The sequence below is a fragment of the Eulemur rufifrons genome, chromosome 3, assembly GCF_041146395.1.
Source record: "Eulemur rufifrons isolate Redbay chromosome 3, OSU_ERuf_1, whole genome shotgun sequence".
NCBI classification, from domain to species: Eukaryota; Metazoa; Chordata; class Mammalia; order Primates; family Lemuridae; genus Eulemur; species Eulemur rufifrons.
In genome coordinates, this window is record NC_090985.1 from 35,515,224 (window position 1) to 35,541,655 (window position 26,432).

At 42.1% G+C, this 26,432-nt stretch overlaps 1 protein-coding gene across 4 annotated transcripts in view; it reads left to right on the forward strand.

Moving 5' to 3' along the window:
• The window catches only part of ASAP1 (ArfGAP with SH3 domain, ankyrin repeat and PH domain 1), a 272,495-nt gene that overhangs the window by 226,496 nt on the left and 19,567 nt on the right, over nt 1-26,432 (forward strand). For 2 of the 4 annotated variants that reach the window (XM_069465971.1, XM_069465972.1), the window contains exons 20-24: nt 955-1,070; nt 1,228-1,295; nt 2,250-2,357; nt 5,425-5,653; nt 19,469-19,639. In XM_069465971.1, the coding sequence (XP_069322072.1) occupies nt 955-1,070; nt 1,228-1,295; nt 2,250-2,357; nt 5,425-5,653; nt 19,469-19,639 (692 nt within the window). The remainder of the gene's footprint in view (nt 1-954; nt 1,071-1,227; nt 1,296-2,249; nt 2,358-5,424; nt 5,654-19,468; nt 19,640-26,432) is intronic. The other 2 variants (XM_069465974.1, XM_069465973.1) reach the window with 1 other exon arrangement.

Here is a 26,432-nt window from a genome sequence, read left to right on the forward strand (position 1 = left end):
CCGTGAGGTCTTTGTAACAGCTATTCACCTCTGCCGTCATAGTGTGAAAGTAGCCATAGACAATGTGCAAACAAGTGGCTGTGTCCTAGTAAAACTTTATTTATAAAAACAGGCAGTAAGCCAGACATGGTCTACAGGCTATAGTTTGCCAACTCCTGGCCTTGATAAATGTAAAATCCTGTCTCTGCTTCCAAAAATCTGCTGTAGTAGAGGACGTTAAAAGAAGACTTAACAGCACAGGTCAACCAGATTTGTGTGTTTGCATTGTTCATAAGTTTAGTATAAGACAGCAGCATGTGTGGCTGGATCAATAGCTAATTCAAATTTGGGACATTCTGATGTGAATATAATACTGAACACAGGAAGTTTGGACTTGCTGGATTCTTTATTGGGCAGTTCTATAAGCAGCTGATTATAAGAAGAAACTAGAGCTCATCCAAAAGAGAGTAATCAAAAGAGTAAGAGGATTTGAACCCACGTATGAAGATGGCGCCTGAACACAACCAGATTGTATGTGTTCAGGCCTCTTGCTTAGAGGTAGCATAACGTACTGGTTAAGAGCATTGCTCCAGAGATGGACTGCCTGGGTTCAAACTCCAGCTTCATCATCCCTGTCTTGATAATCTTGAAAGCAAGCACTGCAGCCTCTCTGTGCCTTAGTGTTTTCATCTATACAGTGGAGGTTATTAATAGTGCTTACCTCATCAGATGGTTGTAAAGATTAAATGAAATAATACATGTAAATGCTAAGAGACTGTCCCATAGTAGGCACTCAATAAATGCTGACTATTATCATTATATTGCTATAAATTTAGGTGTAATGTTAGCAACATCATACTTTTCTGTTTCTAAGTAGGTTTCAAATTTGACTCAGTTGCTAGCACAGAAATAAGTGGATAATCTATAGTTTTAAGTTACAGAGTAATTTTTTCTAATGATATTATAATTTTTCAGTGGGAACCTGGATAAGCAGACAGCCCTGGGAAATACGGTTCTACACTACTGTAGTATGTACGGTAAACCTGAGTGTTTGAAGCTTCTTCTCAGGAGCAAGCCCACTGTGGATATTGGTAAGAGTGTAGCCAAGTGTCTCTTTATAGTAAGAGCATTTGTTCTTGTTCTGCTAAAACAAAGACTTGTGTGTTACATTATAATTTATTTCTGGTTCCCTGCCTTTTTAAGGGATATCCTAGATAATTATACAAATTTGTTTTTTCCTTATTTCAGTTAACCAGGCTGGAGAAACTGCCCTGGACATAGCAAAGAGACTAAAAGCTACCCAGTGTGAAGATCTGGTAAGCAGAAATGGAAGTGGGAGATTTATTAGACATCAGCTGCCTTAAAACGTCATTCTGAAAAACTGAAATTGAAGATGAAGACAGATTCTTTTTTTTGTTTTTTTGTTTTTTTTGGCAAAAGAAAATCAGATAAGCACTATACTATATTTGAAAAAGTAGTAAAATGATAAATCTGTCATCCAACATGCCTTTTGAGTGCAGTTATGAGATAGGAGCTGAAAGGCATTGGAGAGGTATTATTACCAGGTAGGCTTGTGGATTGAGATCACACTTTGTACTTGCCAGACTTTCTCTGCAGCTTAGCAGTAAAGAATTATTTGGGACGCCACTTCCCAAAATTGGGCATGTAAAGCTCAGAATGTAATGATTTTCAAAATTTTAAACATGCTGCCCTCCCAGTCCCTCCCCATCCTTCTGTACACACTCGCCATTTTTGACCCTACTGGTTCTTTCTTAATAACCCTGGGCCTTCACTTCAGCATGATTCTCTTGAGTTTCTGCTTAAGTGCCAGGTTCCAGGCCCAGAAGTTGTACTTTTTTATTCTTAAAAAATCCTTTGGGACACTTACCTTGACCTCATTTTATAAATGAGAAAAGGGGGCCATGGATTGGACTGGGACATTACAGGCCTACCTCTTAAACTTCTCGGGCTGATTTTGCCTTCTAGCTAGGAATTTGCAGTTTTAAAGACCATTTGATAATATTATGGAAGCTTTTAATTTTGGAGACAAGTCAAGTTATCAAAATAAAGGCTCTGCCTGTAATTCTTAGCAGTTCCTCTTAAGCCTGTTGTATAGGCATCTAGCTTGTCTAATCAGAGTTTTGCATGTAGTACAGCTACTGATGATTCATTTAAAACCAGGAATAAGGTAGGAGTTGCTTGGTGTTTGTATAATATTGGAATGTTTTGGCATTTTAATTAAAATGGTTTGCATTTGCTGTTTCTTCCAGCTTTCCCAAGCTAAATCTGGAAAGTTCAATCCTCATGTCCATGTAGAGTATGAATGGAATCTTCGACAGGAAGAGATGGATGAAAGTGACGATGATCTGGATGACAAAGTGAGTATAAATGTTGTCCTCAAATTCCTCAGCACTTCTCCCAGTTTTTCTACTCCATATGGACAAGATGCAATTTTTTGAGATTGATTGATTTTCGTCTTATGATCCGATGTACAAATGCCATTTTCATTGCTGTCTTTGATCCTTTTTGGGCATCACTTAACAGTTATATTAGGCAAAGTTTTCCAAAGAAACAACAAATAGGATAGAAAGAGACAAATAGATTTTTTTCTAAAGAATTGGCTCACGAGGCCGGGCGCGGTGGCTCACGCCTGTAATCCTAGCACTCTGGGAGGCCGAGGCGGGTGGATCGCTCGAGGTCAGGAGTTCAAGACCAGCCTGAGCAAGAGTGAGACCCCGTCTCTACTAAAAAAATAGAAAGAAATTATATGGACAACTAAAATATATATATACAAAAAATTAGCCGGGCATGGTGGCGCATGCCTGTAGTCCCAGCTACTCGGGAGGCTGAGGCAGTAGGATCGCTTAAGCCCAGGAGTTTGAGGTTGCTGTGAGCTAGGCTGACGCCACGGCACTCACTCTAGCCCGGGCAACAGAGTGAGACTCTGTCTCAAAAAAAAAAAAAAAAAAAAGAATTGGCTCACGAGACTGAATGGCCTGGGAAGTCCAGAGCCCAGAGGGCAGGCCAGCAGGTTGGAACTCCTAGCAGGAGTTGAGGTTGCAGTTTTGAGGCTAAAGGCAATCTGGAGGCAACATTCCTTCCTCTTTAGGGGACCTCAGTTATTTCTCTTAAGCCCCTCAGCTGATTGGGTGAGGCCTATCACATTATGGAGGGTGATGCCCTTTACTTGAAATCTACTGATTTAAATAGTAATTACATCTAAAAAATACCTTTACAGCAACATTTAGACTGATGTTTGTCCAAAATACTGGGACACCGTAGCCTAGCCAAGTTGATATGTAAAATTAACCCTCAAAATAGCTCATTAATAAATAATAGTTGTCATTTATTTAGTATAATTATAGCATAATGATACTTCAGTCAACAACAGACTACATATACAATGGTAGTCCCATGAGATTAGAATGGAGCTGAAAAATTCCTATCACCTAGTGACATGATAGCTGTTATAATGTTGTAGTGCAGTGCATCACTCATGTGTTTGTGGTGAGAGTGGTGTAAACAAACCTACTGCACTTAAGTATATAAAAGTGTACAGTAATGTCCTAGGCCATTCACTCACTATGCACTCACTCACCTAGAGCAACTTCTAGCTCTGCAAGCTCCATTTTTGGTAAGTACCCGATACAGATATGCCATTTTTTTATACCATATATTTACTGTACCTTTTCTCTGTTTAGATATATAATACTTTCCGTCGTTATACAGTTGCCTACAATATTCAGTACAGTAATATGCTGCATGGGTTTGTAGCCTAGGAGTAGTAGGCTATACCATCTAGGTTTGTCTAAGTTCCCTTCTGTGATGTTTGCAAAAGGATGAAATAGCCTAACAACACATTTCTCAGAGCATATCCCTGTCATTAGGCACCACATAAGACTGTACTTAAATCTGGATTAGGCAGAGTTAAGCATTTTACTTATGTTATCTCAGACTATCTTTACCAAAACTCCATAAGGATCATTGTTATTATCCCCATTTTTCAAAAGAGAAAACTTACACAAAAAGAGAATTGCTAAAGTCTTGTAGCTAGTAAAGACCATCTGTGGGATTAAACCCAGTTCTTGCTGGGTTTTTCTTAACAGGTAGTTTGTAACTGTCTCTGAAAGTTAATTTATGTATTCATTCATTGGGTTTGTATTGGACATTTCCTCTGTGCCAGGCAGGATGTAAAGAATGGTCCAAAAAAGACCACCAGAGAAAGAGGTCCTAAAGACATTAACCACTTTAAGAGGAGATAAAGTATTAAAATACAGTTGATAATCATTGTAAGAGTTTGGGGGAATTCCTGAGAGGTATTTAGAGGACCAGAGAGATGCCTCTGCCTTGTCAAGCAGTGAAGATCTTAGCAAGAAGTAACATTGGAGATGGGTTTCTGAGGATAAGTCGGAGCTTACCAGGCAAAGTAGGTAGAAATGCATCATCCCAGGGAGGGAGAATATCGTATGCTAAGACAGGGGGTTATGATAGAGCCTGGATGCCTGAGGAATGCTGAGAAGCATCATGTGTGAGGTGCATTCACCTGGCTGGGTGGGGAGAGGTGGGTGGCTGCCCTGCAGAGTCAAGCAGGCCAGATCAGGAAGGGCTTTGTGGGACAGATACGGCCTTTTGGTTTTTATCCAAGCAGTTGGAAGCCAACAGAGGTTTATTGTCAGAAGAGCAAGATTTCCTACGAGCTCTGGCTGCAATGTGGAAAATTGGCTGGAGGAAAGAAACTGGAGTTTAGGGCTGTTTGGGATGCTAGTGCTGCAGTGGGAGCTGGTGAGCACCTGCACTAGGAGTGGGTTTGAAGGACATTTCTGAGGTATCTGTGCAGAAACTGGGACCTCCAGATGACAGTTTTCGAACTTAGGCAGTTGAGTGGATGGTAATGCCATCACCACGAGTGCAAACACTAGAGACACCTCATAGACCATTGAAAATGGTTTGTAATCCAAGAGGTTGGGGCTGGATTTACAGATCTGTGAGTCATCAACGTGTACATGGCAGTCAAAGCTTGAGTGTACTTTCCAAGAGGATTTAAAATGAAGAGTGAGAACTTCAACATTAAAGAGTGGAGCAGGGAAGAAAATTCAATGTAGCATATTACAAATAGGCAGAAATACTATTCAAATGTTGATGAAAGTGTCCTGCCTAGGGAATGTATTTGTTAACTAAAGGTTAAATCTACCTGTGACCTTACACAGCACTTTTGAATACTGCTGCCGATCTCTAAGACAGTATTTCACTAGTGTGATTGCTGACAGTGTTGTAAGAAGTAGAAACATAATATCTAGATCCTTCTCTCATACTGTGTCATCACTGTGAGGCTCTCATGGCTGGCCTTACAAAGCGCAGAGAGTTACAGAAACCCAGATTACCACCTGAGCCCACCCTGCAGAGGTCCTTGATTATCATCTCACCCACTGTTATTTCATCTGCCAGCCAAGCCCGATCAAGAAAGAGCGCTCGCCCAGACCTCAAAGCTTCTGCCACTCCTCCAGCATCTCCCCCCAGGACAAGCTGGCACTGCCAGGATTCAGCACTCCAAGGGACAAACAGCGGCTCTCCTACGGAGCCTTCACCAACCAGATCTTCGTCTCCACAAGCACAGACTCACCCACATCACCAACCGCAGAGGCTCCCCCTCTGCCTCCTAGAAACGCCGGGAAAGGTACGGGCTTTGAGAAGGGCTTTGTAACTCCATCCTCAGAGCTGGTGATCTGCCCAGCTTTGAGGTAAGAACAGCCACATCTGAGTGGCAGATTTTGGAATGTGTTGTCAAGGGCAGCTTGAAGTAGGGATCCTGCCATCAGCCAGGCACCAGCTGCAGGATAGGCAGTATGTGGGCACTCTTCATGCATTGTCTTGTGTTAACCTCATGATAATCCTGTGAGGTGTGTGATTTTGTGCCCGTTTTACAGAAGAGGAAACTCGGCTCAGAGAGGTAGAGTGATTTTCCCGAGGTCACACAGCTGGTGAGTGGTAGAGTTGAGATTCAGTCTGAAGGTCCACGGGTCTCCAGAACCTGTGCTCTTTATAATATGGGGTGGAGTTTCAATTCTTTGAAAACTTAATTTTTGCTACACTAAAATTCCTCTTTTGAAGATGCTAATAGTAGTGGTGGTAGTTAGTTGTTACGAGCAGTTGCCTTATGAGAGGCCCTAGGCCATGTACTTCTCATTTAATGGTCTCAAAATGAGGTGGGTACTGCAGTTACAGGCACCGTGCAGATAAGGGGGCTGAGCATCAGAGATGCTGAGTCATCAGCCTAAGGGTCTCAGCCACTTCGGGTTCTAACTCAGGTTCTGTATGACCAAAGTCCACGCTTCTATACTCTCTGATGAGGATTGTTTTTCTATGAGACACTACTTGGCAAAGGAATCTTGCCCAGAGGAGGGTTTGTTATGCTGTGTGTTGTCAAATGCTTCCATGGGACTAGCACCTCAGGCTAAGGGTCCAGCACGCTGCTCTGTAGAAACAGAGTGCTTGTCCTGTATCCCGTATCCACAGTGTGCCCAGCTCAGGAGGTCAGTGTGTTCTCACCCGTACAGAGACAAATAGGCAGAGAAATGCCAACATCAAAGTGTTGCCCCAGCACAGGGGGATAATTGCGAGGTCCCCAGAGCTGTATCTTTAAGTTTGATCTGTCCCAGTAAATCCAAATGCAGGATTCTCCCTGTGTGCTCAGCTCATGCTACCACAGGTTTCAAGGGCCTGTCGGCACACAATGCCATGCCTATTTGAATCACACTGGGGCTATTTTCTGGGAAATGTGAGCTTTATTCAAAACAGTGTTTTTTCAGAGCTTATTCTCTATTGAAATAGTGTTATAAATGGGAGCTGTGTTCTTAGAACCCAAATGGCCTCATAGATCATAAAGTAATAGAGAAAAGTTAAAACGAGGCTTTGGCATGAACAGTTTTCATTAAAGATAACCAGTGACCCTAATGGTAATAGTGCATGTAAGCCAAAGGTTTGACCTGCCTGTGTTTTCTTACCATTCCATACATCATACTGGAATGTTTTTAAATCATGAACGTACCAACCTACAGCTCTGTAGTGTAAGAGTACTGTGTTGCTGCTTCCCTCTGGGTGATGATATTCCTTACCAGGGTAGCAATCTTACAAGAGTAGAGATTCTCTTTCTGTACCCTACAGAGGACCGTGAGAAACCTCCAGACCAAATACGATAAATAATGGAAACAGTGAAAGATTTCATATCCCCTAATTGTGGTTACCGACATAGTAGTGATGACCTCTCTAGACAGGTAACTCCTGTACCTGTTCAGAGAGCCTCCAGGTCATTGCGAATCCTGAAAATGGTCTAACAGGAGAAAGCGACACTGGGGGCCAAGAGGCCCCTCACCTTCCTCCACTGTCTTCTATAATTTTATCTCAGTGGGACACAAAAACCCATAAAATATACTGTCTGATTCGGTGCCAAACATCTCTCCTGCCTTGAATAAATTCTAACCAGCTCTTTACCAAAGACTCAGAAGATGAAGACTAAATTTGTTTAGTGATCCAGCTACTAAAACAAGTGCCTAGAGATTTAGCCATAGCAACCACGGTCAACTAAGGATAGTGTGCTTACCCCTCTTCCCCAAAGAAAGCCTGTAATTGAAAATAGAAACTCAACCTACTAAAATCAGAGGTTCTCCATGGCTGTTCATACCAGAACATCCAATTCAAAGATTGGGCCTATCTGCTGGTGAGACGTGAGGTGGCACAGCCTTCTCGTGACTTTTATAAGGGGCTTGAAACGTGAGCTGTCCTGTAGCTAGCTGAGCTCACATGCCCTTGCATTTGGAAAACTGATAATGTTTAGAATGGAGTTCTCGGAAGACATTGTTAAAGATCAGCTCATGCTGTGTGTGCCCAGATAATTCTTCTCTGTTTTGTGGCCCCGACATTTTTTTCATTTCCTTCTGTTGAACTGATAGAACTATTTGCATGAAAACAAGGGTGTCCCGAATCTGTCAGTTGGGTTGCTCATTCTCCATTGCAAGTAGAGCAGAGTTCTCTATTTGCAGCAGAAGTCATTTCCACAACTGTGAATTTACAGATCTGAAGGGTGATGGCTTCCAGTGAAGGCAGAAACAGGCACTCATGATTAAGTCCCCACAAATAAGAGGAATGCAAGGGGAAGAGTAAAAGGAATTATTCTGAATCCAGCAGAGGAATATTTTCAAGAAACTCCAGCTGCCTCATCAAAATTCAAGGAAGTTTGACCTAAATTACCATCAAGCAAAGCCCCCTTGTGCTTAAGCAGTGCTCCAGGCAGACTCTCAGAAGAACTCCACAATTCAAAATCCCAAATTCACCAACCTTAAGCCTCATAAAGAAACATTTTGCTGCCTAAGGTCCTCTTCAGATGTGTAGTCCAGAGAGATTAAATCAAATCTATAAAATTAATTTTGATATGTAGTTTTCCATTCATGATCAGTGGCTTCCTCCTGACCCACTTTACTGTGTGTTTATTAAGACCAGGCTTGCCAGGATTAGTTTCTTTTAATCTTTAAATTAAAATAATATCATAGAATGTAGATTTTTTTTTTTTTAAGAGCTAGATTGCTGAAAAATTAACGTGATCTGCACCCATTGTACAGATAAGGAAACTAAGCCCAGGAAACATTAAGGAACTTACTGATTCAGGTCATGTGGTGGCTGAAATACAGGCCACGTAGTGGCTGAAGTAGGGTAGAAAATCCAAATGGGCCTTAAGTCTCATCAGACCAGACCTGGTTTCTTCTTTTTTGTGTTGAAGATGATCCATCTGTTTTGCCTGCCTTTATGGAATTATCATCAGAATCCAATTAGATAATATTTGGAGAAAGCATTTTATAAAATGCAATCCCTACACTACTATAAGAGATTTCTATTAGGATTGGTAGGCTGTGACTTCATAGATGTTTCTAGAATATGGAAGAATGTGGTGGACAACACAATTCTGCAATACCTATCTCACAAAACAGGTACTTGGAAACAGGTACTGCTTGCTTATAATTGGTTTGTTTGTTTGAATTAACTGAATTTTTAAAGTTAAGCTATAGAACTATGACTTTCTCCCATTGCAAAATTTCATACCTTTTATATAGCAGTAACAAAAGCTTATACCTAACATAGAGTTACTAACTCACGGGAGATCATTGTCAAGATTAAATGAGAAGTATATGAAGCATTTAGCTCAGCACCTGGTGCAATGTGTTCCATAGAGGATACCACGGGATGTATCGATGCCACAACTCTTCAGCTTTTACAGAAGAGTTACTTGCGAAATAGGGACCAGAGTGAAGTCGCCCAAATCTGCTAAGTTAACAGATGCTCTAAATAATAAGACCTAGCAGTTGGTAGGCACCTTAGCTCAAAGAAAGGATTTGTTAAATAAATGAGTGATAAATTCAATCTCAAAAAGCTTATTTAACTTACTTAAGAGCTAACAATTCAAGCTTTTACAAATATGAACTGATATACTAATTACAGTTCATTCTCTTCTAGTTTGAAATCAGGCCCCTAGAATCAGGCATTATATAGCTCCTCTGAATAGCATGTGAATATAAGTATTAATTCTGCATTTCATACACATTTGCTATAATGCAGACTTCCTACTTCAAACATGCTCTAACCTTGGGCCGATAAACTAGCAGATGATCTACACAAAAGCAGTGCAGTGCCTAGCATACTGAAAGCCTCAGTAGATGCTTGTTGATGAAGACTCGGTACCACAGAGTATACTGAACCAGATGTTATCCTTGCCGTCAGTTTAGGTGAAGAGACTAAATATCTTCAGTAATCAAAAAACATACAATAGTTTGAGAGTAATAAGCTAAGGCAGATCAGTCTGTGTCAAACCAGACTGTGGTTATCTGGGCCTTTCAAACAACACTTTCTCTTCTTCCAAGAAGCCTTCTTTCCCTTGCCCCACAAAAGAGACTGTGGTTTCTTCACCATAAGGTTTCTTCACTGAATCCTGCCCCTGTGTTCATCTTGTCCTAACATTAAGCTAATCTTGCCAATTTTCAGGATCTTTAACTGAAAAACAAAGATTGGGTGTCCACCTTGCTGGGTCACTGCTTAAGGAACATGCAATAATGTCAATGAAATGACTAGCACATAGTGAGCACTCAGTAAATAGGAGTTTGTTTGATCTTACTCCATGTATTCAGTTCAACAAATATTCCAGGCACTGGCAATGTAGGGAAGAGTGGAGAAGTAGCTCCTGCTCTCGCAGCGCTGGTATTCCAGGGGGAGAGGAAACAGTAGAATGTCCCACTGGGGGCAGTAGTGGTGCCTCTGGAGGAGCAGGAAGGAGAGGTGCTGCTCACAGCTTCAAAGAGAGTCTTCATCGCACTCTCCCAGTTAGGAGACAGAACTCCTCAAGGGCAAGAGCTGTGAATGAGCTTTTGCATCCTTGGCACAGAGGGTAGGTTGGTTGTCAGTGCTTACTGAACGCATAAACAACAACAGAAAGAATCAGTGAAAGTGAGTCCCAAAAATAGGTGGCCAGAGTAAGGAGGGGGCACTCATTAAACTGAACCACATGTCCTAGGGATGTGAAGTTGACTTGCTGAAAATCTTTCTATGAAATTTTTGTAGCAGTTATGCAGCACACACAGCTGTGTAAGCATTTTGTACATTTCTTCAGCTTTCTTTGGAGGTCTGTGGCAGCAGTGAGGACAGAGGAGTGGAAATGGTGAGGCCTTCCCCAGCACGCGACAGTGGCCTGCCATCCAGAAGGTGCCACTACTCGATGATTCAGACTCTCTTTGGAGATGTTTTCCTGTGAACAGCAGCGTTCACACATTGATGACTTTATAGTTTCCTAGGGTTTTCTGTCTCATGGGAAGACAGCCATTTGAGTGGCTTGACATTAAAGCTTCCCATGGACTGTCATTTTTGATTTGTGTTTTGTTTTGGGGCATTTGTTTGTTTTGTTTTACTGGCATTTTTTTCATCAATTTCCCCCAATTCTTTTTAAAGCATTGCACACGAATCACCTAGTACTGGCCAAGAGCATTATCTGTGATTTTTGCCCTCAGCAGTGTCCATGGACTAAGGCTCTCTAGCTGAGTTGCCTGACTACCAGGAAGTGGAAAGGGAAGCAGAGGAAATCCTTCCTGGGCTTCTTGAATTCAGGAATGTATGAGTAATTGTTAAGAAGCCAACCCTAAACCCCTTGAATCCCAGCACTTTTCTCTTAATTATCAGTGTCAGAGAGGGAGATGGAAGGACAAATGAACAGCTAATGCTGTTTTCTGTGTAGAAACCAGGCGGCAGAGAAGTGTAGCACTGTATCATGCATGGGCACCACCCTGTCCTGGTGGCATCCCGGCCAGCCCTGCTGACTTACTGCGATGTCCCAGCACACTCCACTGTACCTCGCTGTGCCTCTCTTTCCCCACCTGAACATGGAGATGATAACAGTCCCGCCTTCTACCCAGAGTCCTTCTCTATATAACTATACAGTATTGTGTCTTTACCTACTTTTTGAAGTAATTACATGAGCTTCCTACTCTTTTAAGCTCTGTACTATGAAAACCATTAGTTAGATAGGAAGAATAAGTTCAAGAGATCTGTCTACAGCTTGGCAACTATGGCTAATGCGTTGTCTTCTTGAAAATTGCCAAGAGTAGATTTTAAGTGTTCTTGCTACAAAAATAATGATATGTATGTGAGATAATGCTTATGCTAATTAGCTTGATTTAGCCTTTCCGCAACATAGCCCTCTCACCCCATACCAAACTCCAAGGATGCTCAAGTCCCTAATATAAAATGGTTTAGTGTTTGCGTATAACCTACACATATTCTCCCCCTGTACTTTAAATCATCTCTAGATTATTTATAATACCTCATACAATGTAAATGCATTTTAATTATGTTTTTTAACTGTTGAATTGTTATCTTTATTGTTTTTTTTCCCCGTGAATATTTTCAGCCCACAGTTGGTTGAATCTGCAGATATGGAACCAGCAGCTTCAGAGGTCCAACTGTATACATACTTCAAAACGTGTTGCATATGAAAAATATATATAATTTTTGTCAATTAACAATATAAGTTTAAAAAGAAACCTATTAGAAAATGATAATAAAATTTTCATTTATTTTATCCAGAGTTATATAGATATAACTTCTATTATTACCCCTCCCATATGGCATATTAGAATATGTAAATTTATACTTCTATAGACAAGTTTATCAAAAACCGTCAAGATAATATTTCAATTCATCTTGTAGGTCTTGTTTTTTATCCTTGAAATTTCAAAGATATACTTTTATTTGGTGTCCCAGTGTAGGAGACCTTTGGGTTTTTTCCTTTACTGAAAACCAGATGTATAAGGATGTTGAAAAAGAATCCTCCTTTCAAGCCTGCAGCGTGCTGTGATTGCACCGCTGTACTCCAGCCTGGGTGACAGAGCAAGAACCCATCTCAAAGAAAAAAAAAAAGAAAAATAATCCTCCTGACTTACACCATGAATTATTCCTATGGATGTGTACTGAGTACCCAGAAATGTGCCAGGTACTGGCACTGGGAGATGTGAGGATAATACAGATCTTGTCCTATGGAAGTATATAGTCTGGGAAGGAAGATAAATTGAAGCTCTGATGCACCGTAGAGAATATCTAGTGCTTCATTAAGCTTTGTGGAAATTCAAAGATAGAAGCAGTTGTTCCAGGGAAAAAAGGATGGATCAGAGAAGAATTCTAGATGAGGCTACATTTGAACTGACCCTTAAAAGATGAGGATATAACCAAAACCTATAAGAGGGAAGTTTACAGCAATAAATTCCTACCTCAGAAAAGAAAAATTTCAAATAAACAACCTAATGATACACCTCAGGGAACCAGAAAAGCAAGAACAAACCCAAATAGCAATAGCCAAAGCCATACCGAAAACAAAGAACAAAGCTGGAAGCATTACACTACCTGACTTCAAAATATACTGCAGAGCTATAGTAACCCAGAGAGTTTGATTTTGGTATCAAAAGAGACACGTAGACCAGGGGAACAGAAGAGAAAACCCAGAAATAAATCCACATAATTACAGCCAACTGATTGTCGACAAAGGTATCAAAAACATAAATTAGGGAAAGGACACCCCCTTCAATAAATGGTGCTGGAAAAACTAGATATCCATATGCAGAATGAAACCAGGCCCTTATCTCTCACCAGACACAAAAGTCAACTCAAAATGGAGTAAAGACTAAGATGTAAAACCTGAAATAATAAAACTACTAGAAGAAAACATAGGTAGGTGAAATGCTTCAGGATGTTGGTCTAGGCAAAGATTTTATGGTTATGACTTCAATACCTTAGGCAACAGAAACAAAAATAGACAAATGGGACTGTATCAAACTAAAAAGCTCCTGCACAGCAAAGGAAACAATCAACAAAGTGAAGAGACAGTCCACAGAATGGGAGAAAATGTTTACAAACTATTTATCAAACAAGGGACTGATACCCAAAATATACAAGGAATTCAAACAACTCAACAGCAAAAAAAAAAAAAAAGAAAAGAAAAGAAACCAAATAATCTCATTTAAAAATGGCCAAAGGACCTTAATAGACATTTCTCAAAAGAAGACATAAAAATGGCCAACAAGTAAATGAAAACATGTTCAACATCACTAATCATTAGGGAAATGCAGATCAAAACCACAGTGGGATATCATCTCACCCCAGTTAGAATGGCTGTCATCAAAAAGACAAGAAATAACAGATGCTGGTGAAGGTACAAGGAAAAGGGAACTCTATACACTGTTGTAGGAATGTAAATTAGTATGGCCACTAAGGAAAACAGTATGGAGTTTTCTCAGAAAATGAAAAATGGGTCTACTGTACAACCTAGCAATGCCACTAGTGGGTTATTTCTCCACACAAAAGGAAATAAGTACGTCAAAGCAAAACCTGCACCTCCGTGTTTACTGCAGCTCTGTTCACAGTAGCAAAAATATGTCTGTCCACAGATGAGTGGATAAAGAAAATGTGGAGTATGTGGAATACTATTCAGCCATAAAAAGAATAAAATCCTGTCACAGCAGCATGAATGAGCCTGGAGGTTATTATGTTGAGTGAGATAAGTCAGACACAGAAAGATAAATGCTATGTTACCACTCACATAGAGGTAAAGAGCAGACTAAAGGTAATTAGAGAATGGGGGCAGGGTAGGGAGAGGTTGGGCAACAGATACAAAGTTACAGATAGATGGGAAGAATAAATTCTAGTGTTCAGTAACACCGAGGCCCAGTGCTGGTCTGTGGCCTGTTAGGAACTGGGCCACACATCACTGCCCGAGCTCCGCCTTCCCCCACCCCCAACCCCTGCTCCATAGAAAAATTGTCTTCCATGAAACTTAGGAATGGGGGGCGGGGGAGGCTGCACAACAGGAGGTGAGCAGTGGGCGAGCAAATGAAGCTTCATCTGTATTTACAGCCGCTCCCCACCACCTGAGCTCCACTATCTCCCCGCCCCAACCCCTGGCCCTAGCCAATCCATGGAATAATTGTCTTCCATGAAACCAGTCCCTGGTGCCAAAAAGGTTGGGGCCCACTGAGGTGATGGATGTGTTAACTACCCTGCTTTGATCATCACACATCGTGTACATGTATTCAGATGTCACTCTGTATCCCATAAATATGTACAATTACGTTGTTAACTAAAAATAAAAGGTGGAGAAAGAGGATATAGAGGTGAAGAGGGAACTCAGTTGTGTCTCTGAATGTTCTGACCAGAGAGGACGTGATGCCATTTAGAGGAAGAGACTCAAGGCTGGGAGCCTGGCCTTGAGTCAGGCAGAGTGGGGCTCCATCTGGACGTAGCCATTCATCTACTGTGACTAGCCAAGTTCCTAAACTCTCTGAGCCTTGGATCTTTTTACCCTTAAAACAGGTAATACTGATGCCAGTAATGATAACAATAATGTTTTACAAGATAAGTTCTAAATAATGTGTAGAGGCTCACATCTATAATCCTAGCACTCTGGAAGGCTGAGGTGGGAGGATTGCCTGAGGTCAGGAGTTCAAGACCAGCCTGAGCAAGAGCGAGACCCCGTCTCTACTAAAAAAAAAAAAAAATTAGCCGGGCATGGTGGCATATGCCTGTCCCAGCTACTGGGGAGGCTGAGGCAGGAGGATCGCTTGAGCCCAGGAGTTTGAGGTTGCAGTGAGGTAGGCTGATGCCATGGCATCAGAGCAAGACTCTGTCTCAAAAATAAATAAATAAATGTATGTTTGTGTGTGTATAAAATTCCCAACTCCTAAGTTTTAGGTCAAGCACATAATACTCAGTAAATGGTGGCTCTAGAAAATGCAAGAAGTAGAGGAGGAGATTTGAAATACACGTTGATTGTGATTTTAGGAATGTTTTTTTTAAAATATATGTATGTGTGTGGGTGTATATATATATATATACACCCACACACATACATATATATATTTAGGTGTAGGTGAATGATTTTCCAGGTCATTTTTTTTTCCATTTATTTTTTATTTGTATATATTCATGTGGTACAAGTGCAGTTTTGCTACACTGATATTTTGCATCGTGGTGAAGTCAGGGCAGGGTCTTCAGTGCATAAGTCACTGAAATAACATACATTGTACCCACCAAGCAACCTCCCATCCTACCGCCATGGTGAGCCTCCTGAGGCCTCGCCACATGCTGGGCACACTTCCGGGGTAGACCTTAGTTAGAGACACCCCTGAGGCTGAGGACATTGAGGTGCTTATGGCAGCACAGCTCAGGTTGGGTCAGTGGGGACCACTTGAGCTCAAGGCACAGCAGAATGTCCCAGTGGAGTGACCAAGAGGCTGTTGGAGATGTGGGAAGTGACCTAGCAGCAGCACCATCAGGGCTGTGGCGTCATCTGCACAAGAGAAGCTGCTGTTGCCAGGGGAGAGTGGTGAAGAGCAAGTCAGAGGCTATCTTTAGAGAACATGAAGGGCAGGGAGGAGCCACAGGACAGAGAATGCCTTGAGGACAGGCCGGCATCCAGAACACAGCACCTGATACACGAGAGAGGGCCCAGAAGCACCTCCAGAATAAAGGAAGCATTGGTGGGTGTCTGCAAAACAGTCGTCAAGAACTTTGTTCTGAGTGTGGCTTTCCCTCTGACCCAGCGGAACGCTAGGCCTGTCACACACCTCTGTTTAAGGGCAGGGACGCTTTCTCGTGGTGGAAAACACACTCTCCTGAATGATTCAGCCTCTTCGAATGTGACATCTGATGCTAAACTATTTAATAACATGTAGACCCTCAGAAGGAATGATATACCCTGTCCCTTCCTAAAAGACCTTCTAATTATTTAACCTCAAAGTTATTCAGAGAAGCTTTGGAAGACCAGACCCATGTTTTGAAGAAGAAATAGAAGATAATTTGACATAGTAGCCAATGTTAGTGGCAAATGAGGCTCGGGGTGTTTTCTTCTTACTTCTCTAAGCCCCTGACAGAGTTAAGGGGAGAAAATTGGCTATGTAGTCACCTCTGTGTCTCCTCCACCACTTATTAATCTTGCCTTCCCACTCCTTTTGTGTTAAGTTTGTTTTGTTTCAGCTTTCTTTGTCTTGCCAGTATTGCTTTTTTCCTGACTGAGCCAATACTCAGATTTATTTTATTTTTTAGAGATAGTGTCTCACTCTGTCACCCAGGCTGGAGTGCAGTGGTGCAGTCATAGTCCCAAACTCTTGGGCCCAAGTCATCCTCCAGCTCAGCATCCCAAGTAGCTGGGACTACAAGCACACACCACCATGCCCAGCTGATATTTTTTTTTTTTTTTTTAGAGATGGGGTCTTGCTTTGTTGCCCAGGCTGGTCTCAAACTCCTGGCTTCAAGCAGTTCTCTCACCTTGGCCTGCCAAAGTGCTGGAATTACAGGTGTGAGCCACTGTACCCAGCCCCAGATTTATTTGCATAAAAGATCCCTTTTAGTGCTTTGGGACTGGTTACTAATTTTGATGGTCTTCTAGTTCTTTAAATCTTAAAAAAATTTAAGTCTGCTTTTCTGGGGTTTAATACAGTGTTTTTCAACCTTTTTTAACTCGTGGCCTACCAGCCAAGATTTTGTGACATCTTCCTTTCTGTAGATTCTATTACGAAACAATAGATGGGTCTATGTGTTTGTTTTCTAAGTACGAAATTATAGTACTGACTACGCCTTTTCAAACTTAGCACTGTCCCTCCATGCTATCTTCCCCTTTCCCAGTTTTTGATCAGTCACCCTGAGTGAAATGTATTATTCTTCTTAAGAATCACTGGCCTTAAAAACATGGAAGTAGAGGTTTATTCATCCATTTATTCGATTAATATGTACTTTATACCAAGCCAGAGAAAAGCCTGGCCCTGTTAGAACCTGCAGTCTTGTGGGAGAGTCCGGTAAATAAATAAACAAAGACATAAATAGTCAGAGATTGTAATCCGTGATATGAAGGAGGTCAGAAAGAAAAGTATGTAATGGCATGCGAGACACTAATTCCTTTGTTTTCGAGATGATTCAGAGGCCTGGATTTTGCTCGGTTTGGGATTACAGGATGACTCTTTGGTCTGATGCACTGCATCAGAAAGTCCCTAGATGGCGATAAAGATGCAATTGCTAGAGAATCTTACCATTGTCTATTATCTATTATCCATTTATTTCCAAGAGGAAAGTTACACTTCCTGATATTGAGCGTTTGTTGTTTTTCTCATGTGCCAAGAGCAGGAAAGCTGCCTTGGCTTTTGGGAACCAGCAGCATCATTTGATGGGGCGAGTGCTTCGCTGGCCCTGAACACCTGTGTTATCCCAGCCCTGCCCCTCGTGGCTACATGACTTTGATCAGGCCAAGCCCCTGCTTTCTTGGCTACAAAATGGGGACGATAATACCCAACCCATGTACCTCACAGGGTTGTTATGAAAATTAAGAGGTACAACTATTATCTATCCATAAAAATTAAAAATTTTTTCAAGAAGGTAAATCTAGAAAAAAAATCAAGAGGAATAGCATACACAAATGCATTTTGAAAAATACAAAGCATTATACAAATACAAAGCCATTAACAATCACCTTACTGATACAAAAATAAAAGTTTCTGAAACTGCAGTGACTGACACCACGATTAAGTGTCGATTGGGGTAAACATAAGGGGTCCATCATATTTCACATCAGTAGGGCAGAGAAAAAATTATATAGCTATGGCCATTTAATCCCAAAGTAGATTATAATTTTACTGAAATTAACAGTGTTTATTTTCAAGACTATCTTTAAGAAATAATTAAGTCAATATTGGTACTGACTGGTAATTGATAATGGGAACTGTCGGAGCTTACTTTACCAAGGGAGAAGGCTAGCAGTAATTAAGCTTTTCTTTTAATATGCAGAATATAAAAAGCTCTTTTGGAGCCTTTCTGGATCATCAGGTATCTACTATCCTGTGTTAAACATTTGGTGTGGCAATGTCCTTAGCTTTTTTGTTTCTTTCCTTTTTTTTCTTTTTTCTCTTAATGTTTGCAGAAGCTGTTGTCTATGAACATGGTTAAACAATACACCTTAAATAAAGAAATATTTGCCAAAGTGCCAACATACAGTGCTTGGCAGATAACCAGCCACTTCAGCGTCACTTTGACTAAACAAAACTAAGAACATATACACTACTCCTGTAACAGCTTTTAAAAAACATACTCTATTTTTTTTCTTAAGATATCCATTCCCAAAAGTCAAATGGTATGGTAGAGTTTTTTTGTGTGTATGTGGAGTATTACAATACCATTACTGCTGTCCTGTATTTACCTCTGGGGAAAGTTGAGTTCTTTTGTTAAGTCTATAGAAATCAATATCTAACTTATATAACTGTTGTTCAGGCCTCCAATATAATGAATGGGTGGTTTATGATTTCTAGAACAATGCAAAAGTAGAGGAAAAAAGAATTCTGGTATTTTCTAGGGAACATGTTACATCAAGTTCTTTGTTATTTAGAAAAGTCTTTTTTTATTTTTTGAGGAAAAACTCCAGGCAGTTTGCTAGGACTGAAAAAAAAAAAAGTTGTAGAGAGAAAAATTCTGTTCCGTGAATACTTTCATGTTTTAACCTGTGTCCCATTGAAAATTTAGCCTATACTCTGCTCTTTTTCTATTGATTTTGCTGGTAGTGCTGTGTTCCTTCTTCCTCAGTAGATTTTGTGATGATTATAGTCAGTTATTGGTTTAAAACGTGTGCGTGTGTGTTTTACCCATTGTACCTAAATGATCTAGACCCAGTAGTAGTCTTTGTTGACTGGCCTTTTGTTCCTTAAAAGCACACACTCTTCTTTCCTTTGTTGTAATTTTATTTTTTTAACAATAATTTTTAAAAGCCCTATTTGTGAGTGGTTGGATTGATGGACTTAGCCATATCCAGCCTTTTGCTTTTGTCTCTGTGTATCATACCACATTTTGATGTGTGGAAGCGATTGCATACTGACTGTTTTGTGTCTGTGAGACAGGGATTAACCTTCCTGCCCCCATTCAATTTCCTTTCTAGGTCCACCTGGCCCACCTTCAACACTCCCTCTAAGCACCCAGACCTCTAGTGGCAGCTCCACCCTATCCAAGAAGAGGCCTCCTCCCCCACCACCCGGACACAAGAGAACCCTATCCGACCCTCCCAGCCCACTACCTCATGGGCCCCCAAACAAAGGCGCAGTTCCTTGGGGTAAGTTATCCTAAAGTCAGGGCCATCGCTGCCTAGGGCCAGGCAGTGTGTGGGGCTCCACTGGGCAGGGGACAGTTAGCACATTCAGAAAGTACCAAAATGCACACCTCCAGGATGAAGGCTTGGATACATACGAATATGATTATACCTGCCTCTTAAGGCCAAGGAACATTTTGAAAAATATTTAGGACCATTAAAAACTATTAATAGTAATAAGGTGCTGAGCATTTCCTATATCCCACTCAATCGTAATAGCAGCGCCATGAGGAAGGTATTGTTAGTCTCGTTTATAGATGAGGAAATGAAGGCTCAGGAAAGCAAAGTAATCCACTTTCCTCACATTGTCCAGAATGGTTTTCTTATAAAATATAAATCAGATCATGGTCACTGTTCTCTTCAACACCCTTTAAAGATTTCCTGTTGAGCTCAGATAAATGCAAATCCCTTTCCCAAGGGCTTACGGGGCCCTGCATGATTGGGCTCGTATCTCCCAGCCCCTTCCGTGCTGCTCTGCTCTCGCCGCCGGCCTTCTTTCCCTTCTTGGATACGCCATCCTCTGCCTCCTGAGGGCCCTTCCACTCCCTGGAACTCTATCATGCTCCATGAAAGGCTGGCTCCCTTTCATCCTTCAGTTCTCCGCTTGCATGTTCGTCTCCCTGACCCTCCTCTCTAAAGGAGCTTCCTCCCTACCCATGTCCTCCCAAGCACCGTATCACAATTGAGAAATATTTGATTTATGTCTCTCTGCCCCATGAGAATGTAAGCCCCATAACGCAGGACCTTGTCCATCTAGTTCTCACCTGTGTTTACTAGAATCATGGCGAATATTCAATCACTTAAATATGAATAAACTTACCCAGAGTCAGCTAGGTTAATCACTTCAGTGACGTTGACTGCAAGGGACAAGTTCCTGTCTGTATTACTACTAGCCTGCTAGCAATTTAGCGGTCACCACATTGCCCAGCAGAGTCCTGGTCCGTGATGGGCGCACAGAGAAGCTTTGCTGAATGAATGTGTTAGTTTGTGTGTCTCACCTCCTCTTGCCATTGTTTCAGTGTGATTTTCTTCTCTTTTATTTTTAATTGTGCTTATGTGTTCAGCACAATGCTTTTAGAGGCCTCCTCAAAAGCCTCTACCAAGTGTTGTGAATGTTTGAGTTTTTGGGAAAAGCCATACTACCCACTTGCAGATTGGCACACCTGTTCATCCTCTGGTCCAGATGCCCCGCATGTGTGTTTGTGGGCATGTCTGTGTGTTGAGCCATTCATTCTCTGACTCTGCTTGCTTGTTTGGGGCACTTACTATATGCCCATTGCTTGGGCCTTTTCAATCAATGTACTCATGGTCTAATGAAGGACACATGTGGGTAAACGGTTACAGTACATGTCTTTACTGTCAGGATAGACATGTTACCTAAATACTGTGGAAATGCTGGAAAATTGAGTGTCAGACTTTGCGGGAAAGCCAGGGAAGGTTTACAGAGGAGGAGACGTTTAAGATTGCTGTTAACAAACTAGTTCCCAGGATGAACAAGCCAGGCAAGAGCAATCAAGGTGTGCAGGCACAAAGGCACACAAACACTAAGGATGTCCTTGACATTTTCAGAAATTGCATTCCATGGCCTTCAAAGTCCCCCTATTTTGTAAAAAAGGACTTTCCTCCAAGTAACATTCCATTGAAAGTCACAAATTTGCTATGCAGACTTTCATGCCACAAATAAAAAATTAAACTTCTTTCCAACTTTCTCTAAATTTTAATCCTCTCGTTTAATTGGTTTTATTTTTGTGTAAAGTTTACTTCTGTATAAAGTACCTGTATTCATGTTATATAGACTCAAACATTCCACAAATAAATTTACCAAATTTCTGTTTTCTTACTTGAAAGTCATATTTTTAGATTTCTTTCACCTCGCTCAACAGCAGGACTAGCATCTGGCCATTTCCCCTCAGTGTTGGTGGGCCAGGGAGCATTTTTCACTAAGAAACAAAGTTGTTACCAATTTATAAGAGCTGGGAGCATTAGTGCCTTTCTGGGATGTGGGCACTGAGCCATCTGCCAGTTTCTCACCAGCTGAGAGCCTCTCACCTACAACCAGGCTTGAAGAACAAAAATCAGAATCAATCCTTGACAACAGTAACAATTCTTCATGTGTCATAGACTTCAGTAGTCACTCACAAACAACCCCAGTGTTAGTTCTGGAACTACCAACGTGCGCACACAAGCAGCTGGACTTCTCTTTAGGCAGGTTAAAGTTGCTCTAATCCTGGTATTTATACTCTGTGTTGTATGATCACTGCTTGGGTTTATCCCTCCCTGCCTCCTGCTGACATTGTATCCCAGAAGCCAAAGACAGGCCAGACTGGTTATCAGTGAGGCACATCGGGGATCAGCCTCCTAGGTGACATTCCTCTCTCAAGCCTGCAGCTTCCCTGGATGCTGCCATCTTTCCAGTGCTCTTGTGTTCCCCTAAACCTCCATCTCTCCTCAGCCCTTAAAGATCAGGGCCTTTGGACTGTCGGACTGGGAGAAGGCAGTAAGGAGCAGCCCCTTAGCTCTCCCCAGGCCTCATGGCCGCCCCCAAGCAGGACATGTCTGCCATATTGAGGTACAGCAAGTTCCCCAAAATTCTACTCTTTCCCCTCAGATCCGAGCCTTTACTTATTGTATGCCCTCAACCTAGAATATTTTTCCGTTTATTCCTTCGTGTTAATGCTTAATCGTCTTTAAAGATCTGCTGTCCTGGGACCTGCCTAAAAGGCCTTCCCCAGTCTGACCCTCGCCCCCCACCCCCACTCCTTGTTCCTCTGGCATAGGGGGCATCGCAGTGGTTCTGTTTCCTGACCTGTGTTTGCCAGTACAGGAACTCCTTGTGAGGAAGGACACGTGCTGTTTCTCTCAGCAGAGCAGCGTGCTCTAAGGCGGACTCAGTGTCATGCTGACTGGTTTCCAATTCTGTCTCTACCACGTGGTAGCCCTGGGGCTTTCGGCAAGTACCTTTGGATGGTTCAGCACCTCAGTTTCTCCAGCTGTGATATGGGGCCAGTAATAGTACCTGTATTATACATAGGGTTATCATGAAGGTTAAACGAGAAAGACACATAAAGAACAGCCAGAACGTAGAAAGCACTCAGTAAATGTTAGCTACTGTTACCATTGTTCTCAGCCTGGAATGTTGCTGGATGGCTAGATGATAGAAACCTTCATTAGTTTCCTGAGGCTGTTATAACTCATACCACAACTTGGTGTCTCAAAACAATAGCAATTTATTCTCTCAGTTCTAGAGGCTAGAAATCCAAAATCCAGCAGGGCTTTGCTCCCTCCAGAGGGTCTGTGGAAAGAATCTGCTCCTTGCCTCTCTCAGCTTCCGGTGGCTCCAGGTGTCCTTGGACTGTGGCTGCACCATTCTAGTCTCAGCCCACATGGTCATCTTGCCTCTCACTACCTTCTCTCTGTGAGCTCAAAACTCCGCTTGCCTCGTTCTTACAAAGATACATGTGATTGTGTTTAGAGCACACCTGAATTTCCTGTGTTAATCTTCTCAAGATCCTTAATTACATTTACAAAGACCTTTTCCTAATAAGGTCAGATTTACAAGTTCCAGAGATTAGGACTTGCTGTCTGTGGCCATTTTTCAACCTACCACAGCTTGCCCTCTGTCACCCAAAGATTCACATCCAACCCCCATGCAAAATCTATTCACCCCATGCCGACATCCCCAAAAGTCTCAACCCCCTGTCCTGGCCCTTGTTGTTTCTAGTCTTCAGAGAAAATACCAGCTGTCGTGTTCCTCCTCTCCCTGCTGTGCCTAGGATGTCCTCCCTCACATTCACAGGGGAGATTTAGGAATCGTGGTTATTGTCAGCAACTCTCTAATCTTTATTTAATGTAAGGAAAGCAATTGGGGTGAACCCTTGATCTAAAGAATCGAGCTTGGGAAGTAAGCAAGACTAGAGGCCTGCTGTCAGTGTGTGTGTCCCCTCAACCCCAGTCTGTTTATAGCCACCTGTTCACACCAGTCCTCTGGTACACCGGACAGTCTCACTAGCCAGCCGTGGAGCAGCACTGTCGTCACTCCCGTGACCTGCCTGCAGCACAGCAGCCTCTTTCCTTAGCTGGAGCAAGTTTCCACCTGTCAAGTTTGGAAGCTTCTCCCACCACATCCCTGTTTCTGGTCTCAGGGGCACCTCGGTGTTGAGTTTGTTTGCAGAGTATCCATGACTGACAGGTCCTGGCTCCACTGACAGTCACACTTTTCTCTCTGCCAGTTATTAGCCCTGTCCATTCCTCCATGCTGGTCTTTCAGAAGATGAGTGGACTAGGCAGGGGAGATAAGCAAGGCAGTTGACGTTGAGACATTGGTGAGAATGAGGGCCAGAAATTGCAACCTTCAATGCATCTATTTCACAGAAGGCCACACTTCCTCCATTACAAAGGCTCTGTCTTTCCTCCTCTCAAATTCCATTTCATGCCTTTATAAATTCTCAATACAGGTTTATGGCTCATAAGAAAAAAAATGACAGTTCTTCATTATTTAGAATCTTCAGATAAAAATCTACATATGTAATATTTTATGAGGTTAACACATGTAAGGGCCCTCACACAGTGCTGGGCACTGTGTTAAGCACTTTGCATGTAGTATTTAATTCTTAACCACAGTTACAGAGCAGAAAATGCTATTACCTTAACTTTAAGGTCACAGATGCAGAAAGGTTAGTAACTTGCCCCATTTGTAGCAGTACGTGGGGGTCCAGGACTCGTCTCCAGCCTGTGTGGCCGAGAGCCAGCACTCCTCACACTCTACACGTGCTGCTCCGTGCTCGTGAAAGGCAGGCGAGTAAGCCACTGGCCATGCCTCCTCGTGGCAGTGGTTTCTGTGCCTGTGGTGCTGACGTGGGGAGAAGATGATCCACTTATCACAGGTAGAGGTAGCCCAGCGAGCCCCACGTGCTCTGCCGGTTCCCACCCCATCCACCTGCAGCATGGCACCCTGCTGTGTGGTTCCAGCTCTGCCCAGGCAGGGAGGGCCACTCCACTTTTTCCCTGCCAGAACCACAGTGTCCACAGTGCCCAAAATAGCGCCAGCATCATATTACCAAAGTCCCGCTTCTGTGACGAATTCAGCCATCTGTCTCAGGAGACTTCTAAGGCAGGCTGTCGATGACAAAACAGATAGCCCTGTGGGTAGATTCGAATGTTGTGAGGACTTTATGATTTTTGAGGAGGCATTTCATTAAACTTCCTCTTTTTTTAATAACCTACTTTATAAAAGATCAACTCATATTTTAAGACAATTTAAATAAGGAAATGAGAACAAAGGAAGAATAAAAATAGCAAAGATGGAGTCCAGGAGTGTGATTTCTTCACAAAATGCATAACATAAGGTCACATACAGTGGCTGGAAGTGGACCACAGATTTGACCCTAAGGGTCTTACAGGCAAGAGCAAAAAAATGTATAACTAATCACTAATCATCTAGTTCGTGGTGGCCGTAAGATTAATCCTGTTCTCACACTTGAGATTCTTGCAATTACTACCTGAGAGCAATTTCCCTTAGGATCTCCATCCTTTGGCATTTACAGAAGTGTCTGCAGTGCACAGTTTGGGAAGCCATAACGTGCACAGAATGAACGTTCCAGAAGCCCAAGTTCTGATCCAAGTTCAGCCAGTCCCTGGCTAAGTAGCCTCTGGGAATCACACTCATCTTTGACCACTGGGACTCAAAATTATGTAGGTATTTTTTTTTATACAGAGCAGATAATGGATGAAAAAGTATAGCCCAAGTTCATTCACTTCTCATATTTCAAGGTCAGAATTTCCAGGTAAAAAGTCTCAACATTTGGAATGTCTGACCCGAGGCATGCACATTTATTTATTTGAAGTAGCATTGGCTTATAAAAGAACCTGTGGACAGAAATTGCTTTATTTTTTCTTTTTCTGAGATTCTCCACTATGTTTTCATGTCTGCTGCTCCCCTTGCCCCCAACCCCATTTTGCAGAGAGCGCTGGACATCATAATGGCTACTGCCATTTGTAGATTGTTTGCATGTACCAGGTGCCATGTACTTGTTCATACATGATTGTATTTAGCTATCACTGCCATCCTGTAAGACAGGGACTGGCACCGTCCCCAGTTTACTGATGACGAAATTGAAGGACAGAGAAGTCAAAAGACTTGCAAAAGATCACAAATCCAGGAACTTCAGGCTGGGATTTAAACTAGTTTCTGACTCCAGGGGCTCATATACTAACTAGTTCACTATTCCAGAAGACTCCTGGAGCCTCCAAGCTATTCACTGAGCCAATGTCCTCCTCCTCCTCCTTACACAGACTCTTGGCTGCAGCTTCTAAGCTATAATAAGTGACCAAGAGTCTTGACCACAGTTTCTTTCATTGCTTGCCCAACATGTATCTCCAGTTCTCTCTTATGCACGTCTGTATGATATACCAAGCTCCTTTTTCTTTTTCTTTTTTATTTTTTTAGAGATAGGATCTCACTGTGTTGCCCAGGCTGGTCTCGAACTCCTGGCCTCAAGCAGTACCCCTGCCTCAGCCTCCCGCGTAGCTGGGATTATAGTCTTGAGCCACTGTGTCTGACATCAAGGTCCTTTTTCTAAATTGCATGGAGAAAGAAAGAAGGATTGAGCTGCTTGCATATTTTTGCTCCTCATGCTCCTTTTTTCAGTACTATCTTATTTTCAGAAATTTTTCTAAGCCACATTTTTCTTCTCAGGCACAGCAGGTAGCCTTTTCCTAGCTGTGAGAGTGACAGGATTCTTGTCAGCTGGACGCCCAG